Raw genomic sequence first — 21,397 nt, 5'->3', positions numbered from 1 at the left:
CAACCTATTTAAACACTCAAAATAATTTTTGGTGAAATCATGAGCAGAAGAAAAACAAGCATGTGAAAAATTATAATACCAAAGTACAGTTGCCAACAACCACCTCGTCTTCTGCTCATGAATAAAAGCTTCACGATGATCATGGAACATTTATTAGTGCAAAAACAGAACAGCATTTATTTGTGAATCCACATGAAAATGCAATTGCTAATTACTGATAAAAGTTTTCTTGTTTAGCAGTCTGTGCTAAGTAGAATTTATAACTTTAGTTTTATTTCTATTTTTTTATGTAATAAGCTGTTAATGGACTGAAGAATTAATTTTCTGTCATAATTATCTCAGTATAAGCTCCAGTGAGTGCATTCAATGCTCAATTTTGTCCTGTTTTGCAGCAGGAATGGCGTTCCAGGCAGATGGTAATCAGGGCTGTGTTTGGGCTGATCTACAGTAGTCAGAGAACAGTATATTCTATCAGGGGCTTTTTACTCACCTTAATTCCAGTTTCAGAAACATCATCTTGTTTACCTTTTAAGCATCCCACACTAACTTAGTTGTTCTGAGTCATCTTTATTTTGCTCCCACTCTGCAAGCAATATCTTAGGCATGCATATCTAAAAATGCAAATACCATGGAAACCACAGGAACAGGTGTGTCAAAGCAAGGACAGAAATAGGTCAGAATGGGCATACACACGTCTTGTATGCAAGTCAAATTGATGTACAACGTGACGCCTAAAGGTTACTTAATGCCTGCGCATTAAGGCTGAATATCCAATTGCTTGTCAGGTCGATGGGAAGAACCAACAACAATGAGTTGGTCAAGCCTATGTAAAACATTTACCAGATATTTGTATGTCAGGCTGCGTATGTTAATCCTTGTCAGTATTTGACTCCCTGATTCAGCTTATCAGCTGTTTGGCAATGAGCTGAACTTATCAGATGAGAGAAACTGAAGACCTCTTTTCTGTCAAATAGTGCTGCATTTATCAGCTCTGTCTGCCTGCAGTGTCAAATGTTTAAGGCTGTCAGGGCATTGTGGTAGTGTATTCTGTTGCCTAAGATAGATGTGTAACCACAAAAGACTAATTTTTGACTAACTCTGAAGAGAGAAACGTTGCTTTTACTGAGTCACAAATTAAGCCACATTCCTAGCACAGGAGGCTATCATCATGTGATCTGCATGTAAAGCAGTGGCATGCAAAATTCTAATTCAAATACCTTTTTGGAACATTTTAGTAATAGGAAATACAGTGCTAGGGTTACAAGTGTACAGGTCCTTGTCACTGTTAGAAATAATAAGCTTCCTCTGGATTGTTTTTATTTAGCACAGAAAAAGAAAAAACTTTGCTTTTAGCATTTTAGGTCATGCACATACAGCAATTGCTCAACATCTTCCTGCAGACATCCGTCCCACTAGTTTTAGAAAAATCAATTTGGCAGAAATGTACTGAGATCTGAGGCACAAATATGAGGGAAAACAAATGGCTGGGTGACTTCCCTCCATGACTGTAGTCTGGAGGGGCGCCTCAGATGATGATCCCATGCTTGAATGAGCCCATTACCTAATGAGAGAATGTGCTTGTTACAGCAATCCAGTTGTTGTTGAATGTTTCATGACTTGAATAAAAGTGTATTCTGATGCTAGAACTTTGATTTGTGTTCCTTCAGTCATAATTACAAAGTTGATCCAGCTTTTTGTGTCTAAACTTATGAGAAGATTTCAACAAACACATTGCAGACATACTTAGCTGTCTTCTCAAGCAGGTATAAAAGATACCAGATCATATAAAGTGCAGCCACACCCTTACATCATAAGCTCTTCAATGTGATTGTGCCACTGTCTGAATAAACAGTTTATGTAAACAAAGACTCACCTAAAGTCAGTAACAATCTTTCTCCGGCTGTAAATTTCAAAGCAGGATATCCTTTAGGGGGCAAGAAAGTCTTATATCATTCATACAGATTTAAATCAACAAGACACACCCAATAAAATCCATGAAAAATGTCATTCATTCCACAAAGCAACATTTGACATGAAGTGCAAAAATATTTTGTTCAATGCTTGTATAACTATTACATGCAGCAATATTGACACCTCAAAAAACATAAACACTTTTTCTTTATACAAGTGTTTTTGTGCTCATAAATATAAATTTTGTATATGGGTGCAATCAAAACTATTCATCAATTTTATTCTCCAGATGTCCCAGCGAGGTGCATAAAATCAAATTAAATCACAGCAGTTTAATAACCGATGCCTCTTTGGGAGCAGAATTGAGAACAGTAACAGCCTTGATAGACAAGAACAAGTAAAAAAAAGCACAGGAAGGTTCCACCAACATAACTGTAGCACAGATATTGTTATGCTGAGAATTTAGATCAAACTTAAAAACAGTCTCTTTAATGTGTTGATGTATACAGCACTGCTTCTCTTAAAATGAATTGTTTCAATTTGAGTTTTTTTTTATTGCTAAAATCTGCTAAAAATGGGAGTTCCCACTTGACTAGTTAACCTTCTTGTAATCTGATTTAATTTTGTTTCTGCAAATCCACAAACCATAAGAATTTGCCAGAACCTAACTTCAAATATTCTGAACCATACCTTCAGTGCTTCTCAGTGTGTCTCAGATTCATTCTCCTCAGGCAGGGAAGCCTCTTTACCACCAATAATTCTTGGGTTTTCAAAGTGCTCATACTTTTTGTAATTTCTAATTTCTACTGTAGGTTTCAGATTTTTGTGCTGGCATGTGCCATCAAAGGACAAACAAGGAGTACGACTAGGCTAACCTGTCCAATCACAAAATCCTCAGTGACAGTCATTTTCAAGAGTGTTCTAGAGAGAGCAAGAGAAGGAGCTCTTTATTGAATCCAGTAGAGGTATTTTCTTTTCTTAGGTTTTCAGACAATTTGTTCACCTGCAATAAGATGTTTACTGCACACACTGAAGACCAGCTGAATATCATTTTGCAAAGCAATAATCTGCTAGTAATCAATTTTCAGGTTTTATGTCTGTCCTGAAAATCATTTTGAAATTATTACCTTAGTACAAAAAACTTTTTTTATTTTTTATTCTGAAAGATTAAAATGTTTTTGTTGTACAATTAAACAACTTAATACAGCTAATACATGTTGATGGAAGATATTTGAAGAGGAAATGTGAATAAGTGTTTAAGTGTCTTGTATTAATGGGCACCTCTGTACCTTTTCAGGATATCGTATGCTTTCATTTATACATGTAAAGTATATGCATTGCTTTTAAGATGGCATGACTTTGCTGCTGCATAACCTACTGTAGTCGATTAATAGACATGCACTCAGTGTAGTGCTGAGCTAGTTTGGCTTATGATATTAGAGGAATCTAGCAAATCATATTATTATAGACCAAAGAAGCTAAATTTCAACTGTAAAGAGTTCTAAAAAGTCTGAAATGAATGTCTTAGTCATGTAAATGTGACCTTATTCAAACACGCACGCAGGCACACACACAGACACACACACACACATATATATATATATATATATATATATATATATATATATATATATATATATATATATATATATATATATATATGTGTGTGTGTGTGTGTGTGTGTATATCTAAATATATATGTATTTCTGATGGGATTTTGTGAGCTTTTGTGATGACCACTCCAAAATTGTCTTTTAGACAATTCTGTTAGTAATTTGGCTTAATGCCAAGGGTCCATCTGGAAGGCACATTTGTGCCCAGGTTTTAAGTTCCTTGCTTATGTCTTGATATGTCACTACAATATTTACACATGATTTTGTTTCTTCCAGTACTTAACACTAGCTTGGCTGGAAAATCTCGTGGTGCTCCCCCCCCCCCCCCCCCCCCCCCCCCCCAAAATAATCGAGTTGCATTTGAATGTTGTAAACATGACCTGATATAAATCAAGAAGAAATTAAAGTCTAATGTATTTTTCTTTTGTCTTTTTTGCAGATGAAGCCACTCGCAGAGAAAAGTGTGGACTGACGTGGCTTGCACTTGTTCTCACAGTTACAGTGGGACTGACGTGAAACTGCTTCTTCAAGACACTCTCCCTCACACTTATAAACACACATTTTGCCCATACAACACACAACATCTGAATATGCACACACAAACAGACATACAGTTCAAGCACCTTTCACAGTCCTACAAGCCTACTCCAGTCATCAACAAACCCTCTTTTAATCTGTCAAACAAGAAGCAGTGCCACCACATGATGGTGTTCCACTGTTGTTTTAACAAAATTATATTCAAGATAATACAAAAAGAACAATGTGATGAACTTGACAGTTACCACATCCTATATAGTTCCATCCTATTACCTTTTTTGTTTCTTGTCCCAAGTCTGCCTGTTGATAAAATAAAATCAGATGATTTAAAACGGAGAAGAAAAAAAAGCATTTGGATTTTATTTTGATGAGTCACAATGTTATTGGTGTTCAATGAAATGTGGACGATGAAACTGGTTTTGACAGCACCATCTGATCACCCATCTGCCATCTGTTAAATGTCCTGGAGTGGACTAGATTAGCAACAAGCATATATATATATATATATATATATATATATATATATATATATATATATATATATATATATATATACACAGTATATGTATATACTTTTCTTTCTGATGGCTCGGAATGTGTAAAAAAGATTTAAATGCATTGAGAAACCTGGAGAAATCTCTTTTTTGAGTGTATTTTGTGTACTACAGTGTAAATACTAAAAAATAATTAAAGACGTTATATGGATCACGGTGAGGAATGGGTGCCAAAATTGTTGGAGTTTATGCTTCTCCACCTTTGTTTGTACTTCATTCAACTTTCAGATATAATTCTTGATCAAGAGGAAGAAAAGAACATCCTTTCTGTTTCTCACTTAGGCTTTTTATATCAGTTTGGCTGATGTCTCAGGACAGACTAAAAAAATAAACCAATACTCATATGTCTGCTGTTTTGGGGTTGTGGTGCATGTGACGTTTGAAGATTATTTCTCCTTTTCATGTGTTGCAACTGACAGCACTGCAGCTCTTTGTCACTATCCTGTAACCCAGCTATTTACTTGTGACCTACATTGTGTACAATGCATAACTCTTCCCCAGACATTACCAATACGAGTAGGATCATTTTAGCCGCCATTCCAGGGAGGAGCTCACAAGAGACAACTTGTGTAAACAGGGTGGTTGCATTTGTTTCATTTCACCTGTATTAAAATGGAGAGATGATAAAACTCACAAGCCTTGACTTTACTTACAATTAAGCAAGTTTTTGACATGTTTCAAACACATATAGTGTGATTACAGATTTTTTATGACCTGTTTTGAACAATCCCACAAAATTAGATCATGCAAATACAGTTGTTGTATTTCTTGCTTACATAGAAAAATGCTATGAAAATTGTTTTCATATCTTTAAAACTGACCTTGTGTTTTACTGTATGACATTCTTACCTTTTTTTTTACTCTTTGCAGTTCACTAATATATTGCATAGTGACTCACTTGAAGCTGAGTAATCCCATGTTGTCGAGGATCAAAATAATTGCAAATTTGAAGCTTAAACCAAATATAATGCAATTGGAGAGATTTTTTTTATTTTTTTTAACCGAAAGTACAGCTACAAGCCCCTTTGTTTGTCATACTATTTAAGTTCTATACAGCTGCTTTCTAGAGTTTACTACTATGTAGCGTAAACATAAATCACAAGCAGTTTTAAGTGTTTTGGTTAATCTTCTTGTTTTTTTATCAGCGAGGGTGTGAAAGGGCACAAATCCTGGAACATCCATTGTGAACTATCACTTAATTGTAATTTTGTTCATACATTTTTTTGCCATTTCCTTTGGTAAATGGGCTAAACTTATATAGCGCCTTTCCTGTCATACCGACCATTCGAAGTGCTTTACATTAGAAACACATTCACCCAATTGCACTCACAATTGCACACACATTTATACACCATTATGCAGATCGGTGGACATGTGGCAGGTGGAATCTGGAATCAAACCAACAACTTTAGGATTGCAAGATGTCTACCCTTCCCAATGAGCCACCATCGCCTCATGCATCTACCACTTCACATTGAAGGAGGCAGCTCCGTTTCTAAATGCATTAGAATATGCAAATTGTCTTGACTTGACTTGATCATCTTTCCAGAAGAAGCACATCCTGTGTACATATGCACGTATGAGGGTTATACTGTGGATGTCCACAAATATTTAGTATGCTTGAAATTTTTCACTATACAGAAACATAGACCAAGCAGACAATGAATGTGGCATTTCTAAATATGACTTTATTATCTTTACTGCCAACTAAAAATGTTCTATTTTAATGGCCTATCTGCTGTTTACTGGTGTAGTCAGTATATATATAACAGATGGAAACTGTGTGTAAACTTTGAGACCTGGGATTTTGTCATTATTTGTTTTTCTTAAACTGGTTTGTCAGTAAAGCCATAGCAAAACAAGCAGTTAACTGACCCACAGTACCTCTTCCAAGCTATACTGACCTGTGTAGTAATTGCAGGAAAAAGATAAAAATGCATCTCGTGCTTTCTTTTCTCATGCTGTCATATACTGAACAAACATAACAGATGGTAAGAAGACTTTCAAGTGTCCCAACACAAAAAAAGCTTATAGATGGCAATCACATTGTTGTTTTTCTGCTAGGAGCAATAGTGAGGATAATACGTTTCCTTCATGGGCTATTTGTGAATTATTCAGAAGTTAACCCTGCTTGCAGAATCCGGTTTCTTTTTTTTTGTCAACAGGCTTGGCTATCAGATGACCAAGGGACACTCACAGCTGACAGTACACCTGACGCACCCTCTGAGTCCCTCGTAACCTATCTTTATAATGCTCCACAGAGGGCTGGCTGAATAAAAACTGTTTTGTTGCTGATTGTAGGCTTGCTCTAGTATGTAATCAGTAACACTGATGACAGCCTCACAGTGACGAGTGACATGTTTCATGTATGACAGAAAAACATCAGCTTTCGCCATGGAATTTCTTCCTATTGTGTTTCCATTCTCATGGCTATCTGACAGCTCTGTTTTTCTATTGCCAAGCAAGTGTCATTTACCTTCCTTGCAGCCTACCTTTGTTTCTGTAGACCTATTTTCAGAGAGTAATAATTTAGGCATGTTTGCATGCAGAGGAAAGAACCTTTGCTCTTTGTCAAAGCTATGCAAACAGATGTATCCTGGTTATTAAGCATTTGCTAAATGCCACCTATCTTAACTCTCCACCTCTTATTCAAACTAGGCTTTGCTCCTGCAGTTGTAAACACAGTAGGAAGTTACAGGAATATTATCCTTAATTATGTATTTAGCCATTTTCTTAAACAAATCGTACCCTAAGCCACTTTTTATGTGAACACTTGAAAGGTTTGCTGCTGCAATGCAAACAAAGAAAATGTTTTAATGATCAGAGTTTAAGATGGCACTTGAATGGTTACAAGAAAACAACAGTGAGTCAGCAAACCAAATATTGGCCCACTGGTATTTGTATACTATGTGGATGGTTTCAGAAACTGCATCTGACTGGGTACAGGTGGTGCATGAAAGTGTTCCGCCTCTGCGGAGCAAGGGATGCAAATAGGTACTCTAGAGCTATCATTTTACTCTTGATCCTTTGGGCAAAGAGGCGTAGTCATTGGATCATAGCAGCTCTTTTACAATGGAAACCAGACAGCTTCAGTCAGCTGAGGCATTTAGACAATAACTATTCAAAAGATCAAGTCAGCCAACCTTTGCCGACATATTCTTTTCAGCTATGCCTATTGCAGACCTTCTGGGAGTCCAGTTCGACATGCAGCTGCTGTTGAAACTAAGTTTTTCTGCTGCTGCAGTGCTGCTGGTTTCTTGGGCATACAGATTCTACAGATCCAAGGATGTAAGAAAAAATAAGCCCTGTGGCAAAGAAAACAGGGAGATACAAAATACTGCCAGCCATGACTACAAGAGGACACAACAGCATTGGTGTTTTCAAGACAAGGATGATGAGGCCAAGCAAGACTCAGCTACCGATGACTTGAAGTCTGACAGCACCAAGGGAATACTTGCTAAATCTTTACACCGAGTTGAAAAAAGCGAAGAGGCATTTAGTCCATCAAATAATGATCAAAATGCATGCACAGAGAAGGAGATGCTTCATCAGGATCAGACAAATGTTTCCCCCAGTAATTTTTCAATTGGATGTGCTTTGAGGATCCACGATCCAACAGGCAATGGGATGGCAGCTATTACTGGACGTCGCTCTCCTTGCTTATTGAAGAAGCTGGAGGGTGGTGTGGGTGTGGGCAGAGAGTTAAGGCAGGACTTGGAGCATCAGGGGGTCTACTCCAGCTTCCTCTCTAAGGCAGAGATCAAAGTAGAAGATGCCAAAGTAGTGCTGGAAGGATCAGGAGACAAGATTGTAAATGGAAAAATATATGATTATTATGTTGAGTCGTCCTCCCACTCAATTACAGATTCAAAAACATTGCATGCTCAATATGAGAGGAACACTGTGTCAAAGAAGAACTTTGGAAAAGAGGACATCAGCTTCATTGATTCTCCTTTATCTGTAAGTCCTATCATTATGCGTGATCTGGTTTTTCCACAAAGCGCTGTTGTGGAGGACTCCTTGCAAGGAAGCCTGAGGCCCCCTAAAAGGCCTGCACTCCTACGCAAGGAGAGCTATCTGTCTGCAGCAGACCAGTCTGAAGCTTCCATCCCCTTTCAGGTTTCAAGACACTCAACCCCAGTGACTCACCCTGGGGTCTCAACAGGCAATGAGACTGTCTATCTTCAAAGCTCAACACATAAAGAACACAACGTGAAGGAGACTGATCTAGAGACTACAGCAGGTGTTTCATTCATGCATCTTCCAGCTGAAATTTTCCCTGGCACAGATCTGGAAATTTTGAAAGATAAACTTGATCTTGGTAACTGTTTAGAGATACTTTATTTAGCCAAGAAAAATGGCAACAAATCTGTTCAGCAAGCGGCCCTGGGGGTCATGTCAGACAACTACCTGCAGGTTCTCCGGGACCCCAACCTCTATGGACGTCTAATGGCTGATGAGCGGGAAGAAATTCGGAAGCGCAGAATGAGAGAGAGAAGGTTTGTCACAGTTGCAGATATGGATTCTCAAGACTGGTTGAGAAACACAGCAGGGCAGAGAGCAAAATCTGAACAGAGAAGCATGTCTAGTTCAATGTACTATTATGATGACTACAAAGACGCCTGGTATTCTCTCTGTCTGATCCCACCGGAGGTCATCTCTAAAGCCTGTGCTATGTGCACAATGGATAACTACTTATTTGTGGCAGTAGGTTGTGAAGGCAGTGACAGAGAAGTGACACCCTCCAAGAAAGTGTTTTGTTACAATCCTTTGACATCCATTTGGAAAGAGATCAGTCCTATGAATGAAGCCAGGCCCCGCTGCAAACTGGCAGCACTGGATGGGTACATCTATGCCATTGGAGGGGAGTGTCTCTCCTCTGTGGAGCGGTACGACCCCCGACAGGACAGTTGGACATTTGTGGCGCCACTGCCTAAAGATACATTTGCTGTTGCACATCACGTTACTGTGTGCAGTGGAGAACTCTTTGTTTCTGGGGGTACTCTTAGATATATGCTTCTTCGCTACAATCCCAAAACCAACACCTGGAGGCCGAGTCTAATAGTAGGCAGCAAAGACAGATCAATAGATATGGTTGCTGTGGGAAGATTTCTCTATCGATTTACTATCAACCCACTGCTGGGAGTCAGTGTGTACCGCTACCATACGGTGGCACGACTTTGGTATGAGTGCAGCTCTAAGCGACTGCTGCACTGCCCAGCCTTCCAGTGTATCGCAATGGGTGGCACAGTTTACTGTCTCAGTCGACACTTCACCATGAGATTTGAGGCCGATGAGATCTTTCCTGCTTTTGCAGATGAGGAGTTCAGTGTCCTCTCTAAAGCCAAGGGCTTACTCTTCCCCTTTGTCCTTTCACTACCTGATAAGAATCCTCGACAGACAAGTGTGTAAAAAGGATTTAGTTTTTTGCTGATAAGATTTGATAGTTACTGAGTACCTCTACAAGAGACCACACTTTACATCAGGGTAATAATTCGTGGGAATTTTATGTTCTTGCAATAAATCCCATTGCAAACCTGTAAGCCTTGCACTGTTATTTATTTGAAATTGTATTACTATGCCTTCTTCATAAAGCCATGACACAGCTTCATAAACAGCTTAATTTTTTTGGGATTAGGTATTAAACAAAGATGTGTGTTTATGATGTCCTATCCTTGGCAGTTGATATAAAAGATTAGACTTTTAATGGTAGTCAAACTACTCTTAGCTTAGATTTACACAAGCATTACAGCCATGTTAATTGTTTGCTGCTTTGATTTGCCACTCCTTCCTCCCATTCTGGTAGTTTTATGCCTTCCCAGCTGCTTAACCTCTTTACGATAAAGGTAATTCATAAAAACACTCTAAGGTAAATTAGTTATTTAAATTCAAACAGAGTTTGTGAAATAAAACTGCTAATTTACTTCTGTGCTCAACTGTGTAGGTCATAAGTATAACTTATGCAGTGGTCTGGATACAATGCTGTTATCTAAAGCTGCTCTTTAAAGAAACGACAGAATGTAAATGGATATGCCATGTAAAATAAATGGTTAGCTTTCAAAACATTTGTCACATTTTAATCTATTTAACATTTACATTTTTGCAGGTATTTCTTGTCACTTTATTCTTTCAAGGAAAAAACATGTGCTTTCAACTCATTGAGTAGAATAATTTTCTTGTACCAGTCAGATATTTTTACCTGTAAACTATGTTTTTTATAAACATCAAATAAAAATGCTAATGTATCTCTCACTGCCTATGAACCCACAAATATTGATTGCCACCAAGAACCTTCTTGATGTTTTTGTCTTGAAACAGGTGACAGGAAGTTAATCATGATTTAAATACTTATTTGCAATGAAGTTTATCACTAAACGGAGGCTGTATACCTGAACGATACATTGATATGCTGCTATAGCACCATCATGTGGTTCAGAAAGCTAACAGAAGTGTGCTTTGCAGGAAGGGTTTTGAAGGCTTACCGTAACACATGCAGGTAAAACCCATGGGACACATAGGCAGTGGCCCAGCGGAGTGACTAACAAACTGACATAGGATGAACCAAACCTGTAAAGGACAGCATCAGGAAGTGAAAAAGGGGATGTAACACATGGTTGATCATCAGTCATAAGCATCTCCTAATTAAACAATTTGATTTCTTGTAGTTGAACAGTAAATAGAATGTAAAATAGCAATGCCTTCTCAGAGCTTTAGGTATTAGGGCCTCAATACCTAGCTCAGATCTATCATGAACAGTTGTTTAACATTTTGCTTCATAACTTCAATAGATCTAGTAGGATTTTGATATCAGTGATATTAGTTATTTCATCCCCTGTTTCCTTCCTACTAAAACAGCTCTTTACACAACACACTTCACTTACAAATGTTCTGGTGACCTTAAGAAAACCTTGACTAATTGTATTATATTTTGGATTTCCTAAATTACTATTTCATTTAATATTTTTATCATAAAACTAAAACTTAAAACTCCTCTTTGACAAAATAACAATGTGGTGTAAATCCTCAACCACACTTCCTTTGCCAATTGTGTTTTGTCACCACATCTTTGCTAAAACAATGATATGGAACTTGTAGGTATATGTTGTCACTCGGGTTTAGATCCGTGTTGTTATTGGGGTTGCACTCGTGGTGCCCTGGAAAAGCAGTGTTTGCAGAAGGCATCAAGTGGATGATTTTGGTATGCTGATCTGTGAACAGTCAAAGATGGAATTTGTGATTTCTGGTTTTCATAACAGTCATTCATGGGCTGCAATAGGTTGAATGGGTTGATTGAAAGCAATATAAAAAAGAGTAGAAAGGTAACTGTCATGTTACTGCTGTCAGTGATTACACACTTGACTGAATTAGAACAGTGAAATACAATTGGGACAGCCTGGTTTTAATTATAAATGAATGAGTTTCTTATTTATTCTCTTCATGCCATTTACAAAGTTTGCACTTCACTACTCGACACTGGTGCTTCAAAGTATACTTTACATGTATAATCTCTACATTATAAGATTTATTGCAGATTAAATTGTTGTCTTGCCAGAAATTGGCTTGTCAAACCTCTCAGGCTGAAAGATAATGATGGGATTTCATGGCTATAGAGCTGGCAAAGAACTGCTTGTTTTACATGCATAGTTCTGTTCATAGCCTGTTGCCAAATAATGTGTGGGTAATAAGGAGTGGTGGTCAAAGAGAATCCTGTATGGAAGTCCCTGGATAACAAAATACAAAAATATTTTATGCTCACAGCCTCATGGAATTAAGGCATGCAGAGCAAGACTGATTCTTTTTCAATACTCTTCAAGAGGCTTAACATGTAATGCCAGCAAATTGCTCTAACTAGCCTCTAAGTGCCTTTTAGGACTGATGATTTCACAGATTTCTCATGACTGCTGAGTCTTAACAGAAACTTGCTTTCACAATGAGTTTTATCACAGGCCTTTATCTTAGCCATCAATATTATGCAAAAGTCTACAAGTTATAGAAGAAAACCCTGACTCACACAGTTGTGACAGGCATTCAATTGATGTTAATACCCTGAATGAGCAGTTAAGGGCTGACCTCAGCTCTCATCAGGGCAGATCTTCTCTCAAACACGTCTGGCTTAAAGTCCCAGTGGGGCCTGTAGTCTACACGGCTGGTGCTGTTGGCTATCTTTGGCTCCCGAGTGAACTATGTCAGAAGGAATAAACAGACAGAGACAGCAAAGAGGAATGTGGGGAGGGGATATGCAGAGGCTTGAGAAATGAGCCTAGCTCCAAGATCAGCAAAGCTCACATTTCACTATTGATCCACACTCTTGCACAGTATTCCATTTCCCCTCTTAAATTCTCAAACAGCAGCTGATGGCTGAATCCCTAGTCGATGCTACCAGTTGTTTGAGCCAGTTCTACAGGTCCTTCTCAAAATATTAGCATATTGTGATAAAGTTCATTATTTTCCATAATGTAATGATGAAAATTTAACATTCATATATTTTAGATTCATTGCACACTAACTGAAATATTTCAGGTCTTTTATTGTCTTAATACGGACGATTTTGGCATACAGCTCATGAAAACCCAAAATTCCTATCTCACAAAATTAGCATATCATTAAAAGGGTCTCTAAACGAGCTATGAACCTAATCATCTGAATCAACGAGTTAACTGTAAACACCTGCAAAAGATTCCTGAGGCCTTTAAAACTCCCAGCCTGGTTCATCACTCAAAACCCCAATCATGGGTAAGACTGCCGACCTGACTGCTGTCCAGAAGGCCACTATTGACACCCTCAAGCAAGAGGGTAAGACACAGACAGAAATTTCAGAACAAATAGGCTGTTCCCAGAGTGCTGTATCAAGGCACCTCAGTGGGAAGTCTGTGGGAAGGAAAAAGTGTGGCAGAAAACGCTGCACAACGAGAAGAGGTGACCGGACCCTGAGGAAGATTGTGGAGAAGGGCCGATTCCAGACCTTGGGGGACCTGCGGAAGCAGTGGACTGAGTCTGGAGTAGAAACATCCAGAGCCACCGTGCACAGGCGTGTGCAGGAAATGGGCTACAGGTGCCGCATTCCCCAGGTCAAGCCACTTTTGAACCAGAAACAGTGGCAGAAGCGCCTGACCTGGGCTACAGAGAAGCAGCACTGGACTGATTGCCTCCATGCCACGCCACATTGAAGCAGTCATTTCTGCAAAAGGATTCCCGACCAAGTATTGAGTGCATAACTGTACATGATTATTTGAAGGTTGACGTTTTTTGTATTAAAAACACTTTTCTTTTATTGGTCGGATGAAATATGCTAATTTTGTGAGATAGGAATTTTGGGTTTTCATGAGCTGTATGCCAAAATCATCCGTATTAAGACAATAAAAGACCTGAAATATTTCAGTTAGTGTGCAATGAATCTAAAATATATGAATGTTAAATTTTCATCATTACATTATGGAAAATAATGAACGTTATCACAATATGCTAATATTTTGAGAAGGACCTGTATTAGGAGTCTGAGCTGGTTAGATCAACAAAGCCTGTTTAGTAACTTCAGAAAATATTCTACTAGCATGTTCAAAGCAATGCTACCACAACCAGTGCATAATAATAATAATAATCCAGTATTAAAACACATGTATTTCCCAAAAAAAGACAATGATAATTAGATAAACATGCAATGTTAAATTACTGCAGTGAATAAAAGCATATTGGTTAATAATAGCATTAACATTCCTAAAGTCTGTCCTCAGCCCAGTTGCCTATAAGCACCTTGTTTCCATACCTCTGCTCTATTTGCCATTCAGTGTGTGTCCATTTATCCTTTTCCATACCCTGTGGGATCATTCTATACCCAAAGTCAGACACACTTAGGGAAATCTGCAGCCTTATCTTAAGCAAGTTCGGCAAATCAAAAAGATAGCATGTAGATGTAGTCATCTGATCCCTTAGTGGAGGAAGCAAACTAGAGCTTGGTTCCCATGGATATAACAAACACTAAAAATAAGGGTAAGTTGTGTTTACTGTTAGCAAAATAGAGATATCTAACATTCTCAAAAGAAAGATAAATATATTTGATTTAAAGCATGACATTTACCTTTCAGTAGTATTACTTTATTTCTATAATTTTTACAATAGTGGTTAACATTCTGGTACATAATAGTTTATATTGGATTAAAGTTTGTTTCATAAAATATAAAAAGATAAAAGATAAAAAATAGAATACATTTTCAGTACTTTCAGAAAATGAAAAGGTGAGATTGCCCTGATCAAAAAAGTTAATAATACACTGGAAACTGTTCAATGCATGTTATCAGATGACCACATGAGCAGTGGATTTTAGAATGATATCATCATCTGTCAATGATGCAGCAAAGACAAAATCTCAATGCAGGTCTCCATGTTGTACAAAACTATTTGGTCATTTGGCTGCAAAACAATATGGCCACACTGCTATAAGGGCAGGTTGAAATCTGCTATCTGTAGGAACTGGGGAGATTAGAACCTGAGTGCAGGGAAGGGACATATGTCTGCCCTGTCTTCTTGCCAGCCTTTGGCACAGGATGGATGCCAGGGTAGCCCATGTGCTGTCCTTTCTGACTGCAGCTCTGTGAGAGTCCAGACTAAATTCTGTCACAGTCACAGACAGGAAATGACATGTTCCAGACCCACAGCCATTCGGCAGAGACCCTGTGATCAGGGGCTAATTGGTGGCTAGGAGGTGTAAAAGCAGAGTGAGAGAGAATTATGGTCAACTGTTGTCAACAGTGGCACAACAGGTGGACTGGGAAATGCACCTGTAATGAAATCATAAAACTTAACTCTGGTTGAATAACTTTGAGCAAAACATTTTTACTTGTTAGATATATTTCATATCACATTTTACACAGTAAATTAAAGGGTTCAAAACAGTAGGAATAGTTACATTGTACTGGTGACTTGTCCAGGATGTACCCTGCCTCTCGCCCATAGACTACTGGAAATAGGCACCGGCTCCCCCGTAACCCTGTACGGAAGAAGCAAGTTTAAAAATGAGGTCATTGTAAAAATTTACCACTCAGGGTCTTTATGCAGTGTGAAAAATCAAAATCACAGTTGTGTGGGACTCCTTGGTGATATGCCAAAAGACTTTATCAGCACAATCTGTTCAGATAAGGTGGGCCCAATTAAAGAAACAGTCTACAGGAGAAGGCATCTAACAATAGGCATTTATTTATCACAGACAATCACATGTTTTGTTATTTTTCTCATTATATTTTTACATTTTAAATCAATTAGCAGTCCAGGGTGGTTTTCTCATAATGTTTTTTCTGATGTGTAAATTATTGCTGATTTGAAATTATACCTTCACATCAGGAAAAAAATAAACTGATCTTTTTTAATGTATGACATGAACTGTTTTCCTGTGAAGGAAAAACATGTCAGCCAGATAAATAACTTGATTGATTGATTGATTGATTGATTGATTGATGCAGGAGAGTCCATTACTTTGTTTCAGTGAAAATTATTTTAGGCATTATTATTATTATTATTATTTTCTGAAGTAATCATTTTAATCCTTAATTCAGTCATTTTACTTTGATTACAGCTACTTAATTTTGATTATAGTTACAGACTTTTATGTAAAGGAATATTTTGTTCTAGTTGTCCTTGAATAAATTATTTGAACAGTAGCTATTCTTCCCAATGCTCATGAACTACTATGGAGGTACACTAGAGTTTTTCTCAAGCTATGATGCACAGCTGTGGATTCTTAGGTCCATTTACACCAGCCCTGATGAATTGAACTCGTACTTGCTTGCTCTTAAAGTGTGGTTTGTTTGGAAAGGTGTGATCGTGCAACTGAACTCTAGTGCGGGTGAAAGAAGCTAACTCTGTTCCACTTAAAAACCCCAGTTCTCGGCCCACTTCAAGGTAACCAGCTGCAGGAAGCAGACCACAACCGTGAGCATCGTGGTTAAACACAACCAAAATCAACAAGCGTGTAGCAAGATAGCTGGAAGAAATGGCTAGTGGTTAGATGTAGAGTGAGGACAAGGTAAAAGCTCTGCTAGAAATATGATCAGAAGAAAATATATCACAGTTGCTTGTAACCACTCACAAGACCAATGAAATTAGCTCATTAACAGGAAAATTGAGGCTATGCAAATCACACCTACAGTAGAGCAGTGGAGTACAAAGGTTGAAATGGTCACCAACAATATATACAAATAAGTGACATGCTTAGAGGATGTAGCACTTTAGGAGAAAATAATATTTTCTCGGTATAAAGAACTAGGTGCCCTTCTTGACAATCTCAGCAACACTAAAGGTTAGTAGGGGAATATGTCATCCAAAATGTCTGGTTTATTTAATATACTGCATTGTGAAAGGAAACAGAAAATGCAACCCCAATCAATTAGTCTCTAATGTGCCAGGTTTAAAGGAACAATGTGAAAACAACCTTTCTCTGCCACTGTCACTTTAGAAAATCTTTACTTGCAGATTTGCTGCACAAGTAAAAAAAAAAAAAAAAACTATGACCAAACAATGTTGGATCCAACCATAGCAGCAGGGAAACCACAGACTTACAAAAAATTGAGATATGGTAAAAACAAAAAGGAAAAAAAGTATTCTTGATGGGTAAAGTCAAACTAAAGGTTATTCTCTCTGAGAGACTGTGTTTAGTATGACAACATCAAAGAAGGGAAATACACGACTTTGTGTCTCTGAGCAGCTCTGGTAGACGTGATTTCTTATCTAAAAATTCTCTCATCTTGGTTTATCAGCTGTTGGAGGGCAAAGAAAGGACAGCAACACATAGTATAAAAAAGGAATTGGATGTTTTAAAAATATCTTGGATTTATCTTTAAAAAAATAAAAACTGTATTTTTATTTTATCAAAAACAATACTATGACAGAAACACAATGAGCACAGTTCCAATCATGCTGATGCTGACCACAATTGCCATCTCAACAACCAAACCATGAATTATGTGCAGCTTACCAATATTTGAAACCCCACGAGGAATGTCTGAATTCATGAGCTGAAAGTACAAGAGTCCAAATACAAGAAGAATGAGGGCTGCAGCAAGAGCAGAAAAGCCAATTATTAAAATTGTCGAGCTAATCTCCATGGTGTAGCCTGTCTTCTTGGCTGAACATTAGAGAAAATGTTGATCTACCTGCTTTCAGTCTCCTTTCTCCTTCCCACATCTGCATACAATATATTCTGACCTTCATTTTAAAACTGACTATCTTTGATTACCTAATATATGACAAAATAATTTAACTCTTCAGTGTTTTTAATGGCTGTGTACTAGAGTTCCAGCTATCCATAGTTGAATATTGTACAGAGTTCCAGAGGAAAGAGTTTCACACATATTTGGAAAAAGTTGCAGTTTTGGACATTTCAGCTGTTTTTTAATCCTCTCATTGCCAAGACAAACTCACTTTTTGAAACTGCTTTTGCTGCAGGGTGCCTTTTTATTGTTGGGTGTGTACGGGAAAGAAAACATTGAGAGACTTCCCTATGAAGGCGGACTGAAAACGCTTATATCTGAACTTTCACTGCTAATCTGTAGATGGCAGTGATAGCACGGGTATAAACGGGCAGCACCCTCTGAAACATGCTCATATTTCCATCTTGCAATACGTCTTAAGACAAAAACCAATTACTGCTTAATGAACAGAAATATATTATGTTATGTACTGTAATGTAAATTAAATATCTTGCAAATAAATTACCTTGGATGAGAATATTCCATAAAGTGTATACATTTCTGCACATTTAAGAAATTTCCAAAACAAGGACAGCATCTGGACTTGGGTTGTCCCAGAGTTCGTAGCAAACCCCTGAGAACCCCTCTGCTTCCCCTAAGTAGCTCAGCCTAATACAAAGCAACTATTGTGAACTTGCTCTTTAAAACCTTCACAGTTGCTGAAAACGCATTCAGTAACTCCCAGTAAAAATCACAGTGCAATGCATACATTTTTATGCAAGTAACACAGACAGACTGGGGAGCGTGAGCTGACCTATATACTAAATTGCAAGCTTACACACCATGGTTGCAGCAGGAGAGAGGTTCCGTACAGACAGAAAATACGGCTTTTTGTCCATCCATTTGTGAAAGAAAAAGACACATGGTTTAATTTATATTTATAAATCAAAGTCTGAAAAGTGTAGTGTGTATATTGCTGTCAAAATATTTCACCCCTCTCAGATTTATTTTAATTTAACTTTTTTTCCCACACCAAAATATTTGTAAACAAAGTCAGCCTGAGTAAATAAATACAAGAAGGGGTTTTTAAATGAGGATTTAATTTATTAGGAGAAAAATCTATCCAAACTCACCTAATGTGTGAAATTTAATGTAAATGTAATCAGAAAGCGACACATTATACTGTAGCTCAATTTAAACACATTCAGGAACAAATAAGAAACAAAGTCACTGACATCTATCAGTTTGGAAAGTGGTACAAGCCATTTCAAATGGCTTGGGACTGCAGTGAACCACAGTAGGAGCCATTATCCACACATGGAGAAAACATACAATAGTAGGGAACCTTTCTAGAAGTGGTCAGTCTGCAAAGTCACTCCAAAAGCTCATCAACAACTCATCCAGGGGGTCACAAAATAATATAGAAGAGCTAAACAACTGCAGGTACATCTGCACATCGTTTAAAGTAGAATGTATTGAGAGGTGTGCATCCATATGTACATCTGGCATAAAACTAACATAGCAATTTAGAAAAAGGTGGTGAAAGTGAGATAATGTGGGGCTGCTGTGCTGTTTTGGTACCTGGATGAAAGATTGTATTTGATGGAACCATGAATTCTACTATCTATCAGAATATCAAGATTAAGGGGGAAATTGCTTTTTTACTTAGCTCCAAGGTGGTTTGGATAGTTTTTGTTTTTGGTATTTTATAAATAGTATTATTTGAAAACTGCATTTCTTATTAATTTAGGTTATCTTCTGCTAATATTAAAATGTGTTTGATGAACTGAAACATTTAAATATGACAAAGCAAAAAACAGAAGAAATCTGTAAAGAGGCCAATTCCTATTTTATGAGTATGGATATTATAAGCATACTTTGTAGAATCTGTCTCTGCAATCAAGGCTACAAGACTTTTTAGATAGGTATTTTCCAGCATTGCAAGAGACTGAAATCTTTGCCCATTTTTATTTGCAAATAGGTCAAGTTTGTTTAAATGTAAAGGAATCTGTAAACAGCTATTTTAAAATCTATTTAAGACAGATTCTAAATTGGATTGAGGTCTGGACTTTGACTGGACCATTCTCACACACAAATAAGTATTTATCTAAACCACTTCATTGTAGTTCCGGCTGTATGTTCAGAGTGATTGGCCTGCTGGAAGATAAACCTCCAACTCAATCTCAGTCGTATAGCTTCTCACAGGTTTTCTTCCAGGACTGCCCTGTATTTAGCTGCATCCATTTTCTCTTAGCTCACACCACCTTTCCTGTGATTGCTAAAGAAAAGAACCCCCAGAGCAATGCTGCCATCACCATGTGTCATGACAATGATGATTTGTTCAGAGTGATGTGCAATGTTAGTTTTCCACCCCACATAGTATTCTGCACATAGTCCAATTAGTTTTTTGGTTTCATTTTGGTCTCAGGTTGTCTCCGTTTGGCATTCTGGTAGTTGCACTTTCAACAGATTCTCCTCTTGAGCTGAAGATATCTTTAGCTCCTCCAGAATTACCATGGGTTCATTGTTTACTTCTCAAATTATTGGTCCCCTTCTGCTTCTCAGTTTAGTTGGACAGCCATATCTTTTTTAGGATAGTAGTTGTGCTATGCTCCTCCTGTTTATAGATGGTGAAATGAACAGTGGTCTGTGAGATGTTGAAAGAGTGAGTTATGTTTTCATAATCTTACCCAGCTTTACACTTATCCACAACCTAATGCCTAAACCTTATGGTCTATTGTTTGTTCATTAGGATGCTGTTTGTTCACTAATGTTCTCAAACAAACCTCTCGGGCCTTCACAGAACACCTGTATTTATACTGAGATTAAGTTACACACAGGTGGACTTTATTTATTCATTGGTGGACTTCTAAGGGCAGTTTGTTGCACAGGATTTCATCCAAGGATATCAAATCAAAGATAGGGTTGAATACAAATGTATGACACACTATTTTTTTCTTGTTAAAAAATAAAAACCATTTATCACTTTACTTCCGCTTCACAGATAAGCTCTACTTTCTCTCAGTCTTTTCATACATTCAAGACTATTGTATATCTATCTATCTATCTATCTATCTATCTATCTATCTATCTATCTATCTATCTATCTATCTATCTATCTTGAATTCTCACAGCTTTATCAGATTTGTGTTTATTTTGCACTTAGCTGATTCACTAATTGTTTGTTTATTGGTTTAACTTAAATTTGGTTGGTTTATCACTTAATTGCCAAACTATTTTTGGTCATTGTCTAAAACGCCATCCAGCTATTTAACACAACAGTTTTGTACTGACTTACCGCTGTCGTGAAACCTGCGATTGCAACATTACTGTTATTTGGTAATGCAATGGGGTTAAATTGAGGTCAATGGGATTATGAAGTTAAATTTTCCCAAACTACATTGAGCACCCACCTGGGACGCACAGGGGGTTACCACTGGAGGGGGGAGCTGGACCACAGAATGAGAACCACCACCGCTGTAGACACATAATAAGGGGGTGGGGAAGAGGCAAGTACGCAACCAGTCAGGGTAGACGGGCACTGGAGCAAAATATTCATCCCCACTTAACATGTCAATCACGATTAATCCCCTTACAATCCGCC

General features: G+C 37.7%; 2 protein-coding genes across 3 annotated transcripts in view; one reads left to right on the top strand and one right to left on the bottom strand.

Moving 5' to 3' along the window:
- The window catches only part of LOC124856613 (immunoglobulin superfamily member 21-like), a 248,988-nt gene extending 238,195 nt beyond the window's left edge, over nt 1-10,793 (top strand). The window contains exons 1-2 of one of the 2 annotated variants that reach the window (XM_047347251.1): nt 2,373-2,876; nt 3,964-10,793. In XM_047347251.1, coding sequence (XP_047203207.1) covers nt 7,784-10,027 — 2,244 coding nt within the window. In that variant the 5' untranslated portion in view covers nt 2,373-2,876; nt 3,964-7,783 and the 3' untranslated portion in view covers nt 10,028-10,793. Of the gene's footprint in view, nt 1-2,372; nt 2,877-3,963 lie in introns of those variants that run through there. The other variant, XM_047347252.1, reaches the window with a different exon arrangement.
- On the bottom strand, nt 1,204-21,339 carry cfap107 (cilia and flagella associated protein 107). The gene is made up of 6 exons (XM_047347254.1): nt 21,207-21,339; nt 15,519-15,599; nt 12,686-12,796; nt 11,098-11,182; nt 1,874-1,924; nt 1,204-1,561 (listed from the first exon to the last, which is right to left on the bottom strand). Exons 2-6 carry the CDS (start codon nt 15,561-15,563, stop codon nt 1,428-1,430), a joined length of 426 nt encoding a protein of 141 aa, XP_047203210.1. The 5' UTR covers nt 15,564-15,599; nt 21,207-21,339; the 3' UTR covers nt 1,204-1,427.
- Nucleotides 21,340-21,397: the final 58 nt, after the last annotated feature.

The sequence above is a fragment of the Girardinichthys multiradiatus genome, chromosome 20 (assembly GCF_021462225.1).
Source record: "Girardinichthys multiradiatus isolate DD_20200921_A chromosome 20, DD_fGirMul_XY1, whole genome shotgun sequence".
Lineage (NCBI taxonomy): Eukaryota > Metazoa > Chordata > Actinopteri > Cyprinodontiformes > Goodeidae > Girardinichthys > Girardinichthys multiradiatus.
This window is presented reverse-complemented; position numbering and strand designations above follow the sequence as displayed.

Coding starts and splice junctions, on each gene's coding strand:
- cfap107 (XM_047347254.1), bottom strand. CDS start 15,563: ATGGGCGAGAGGCAGGGTACATCCTGGACAAGTCACCAGTACAAT. Junction 1,925..11,097: donor TTTTACCTGCATGTGTTACG/GTAAGCCTTCAA, acceptor TGCCCCCTAAAG/GATATCCTGCTTTGAAATTT. Junction 1,562..1,873: donor AAGATTGTTACTGACTTTAG/GTGAGTCTTTGT, acceptor TTCTCTCATTAG/GTAATGGGCTCATTCAAGCA.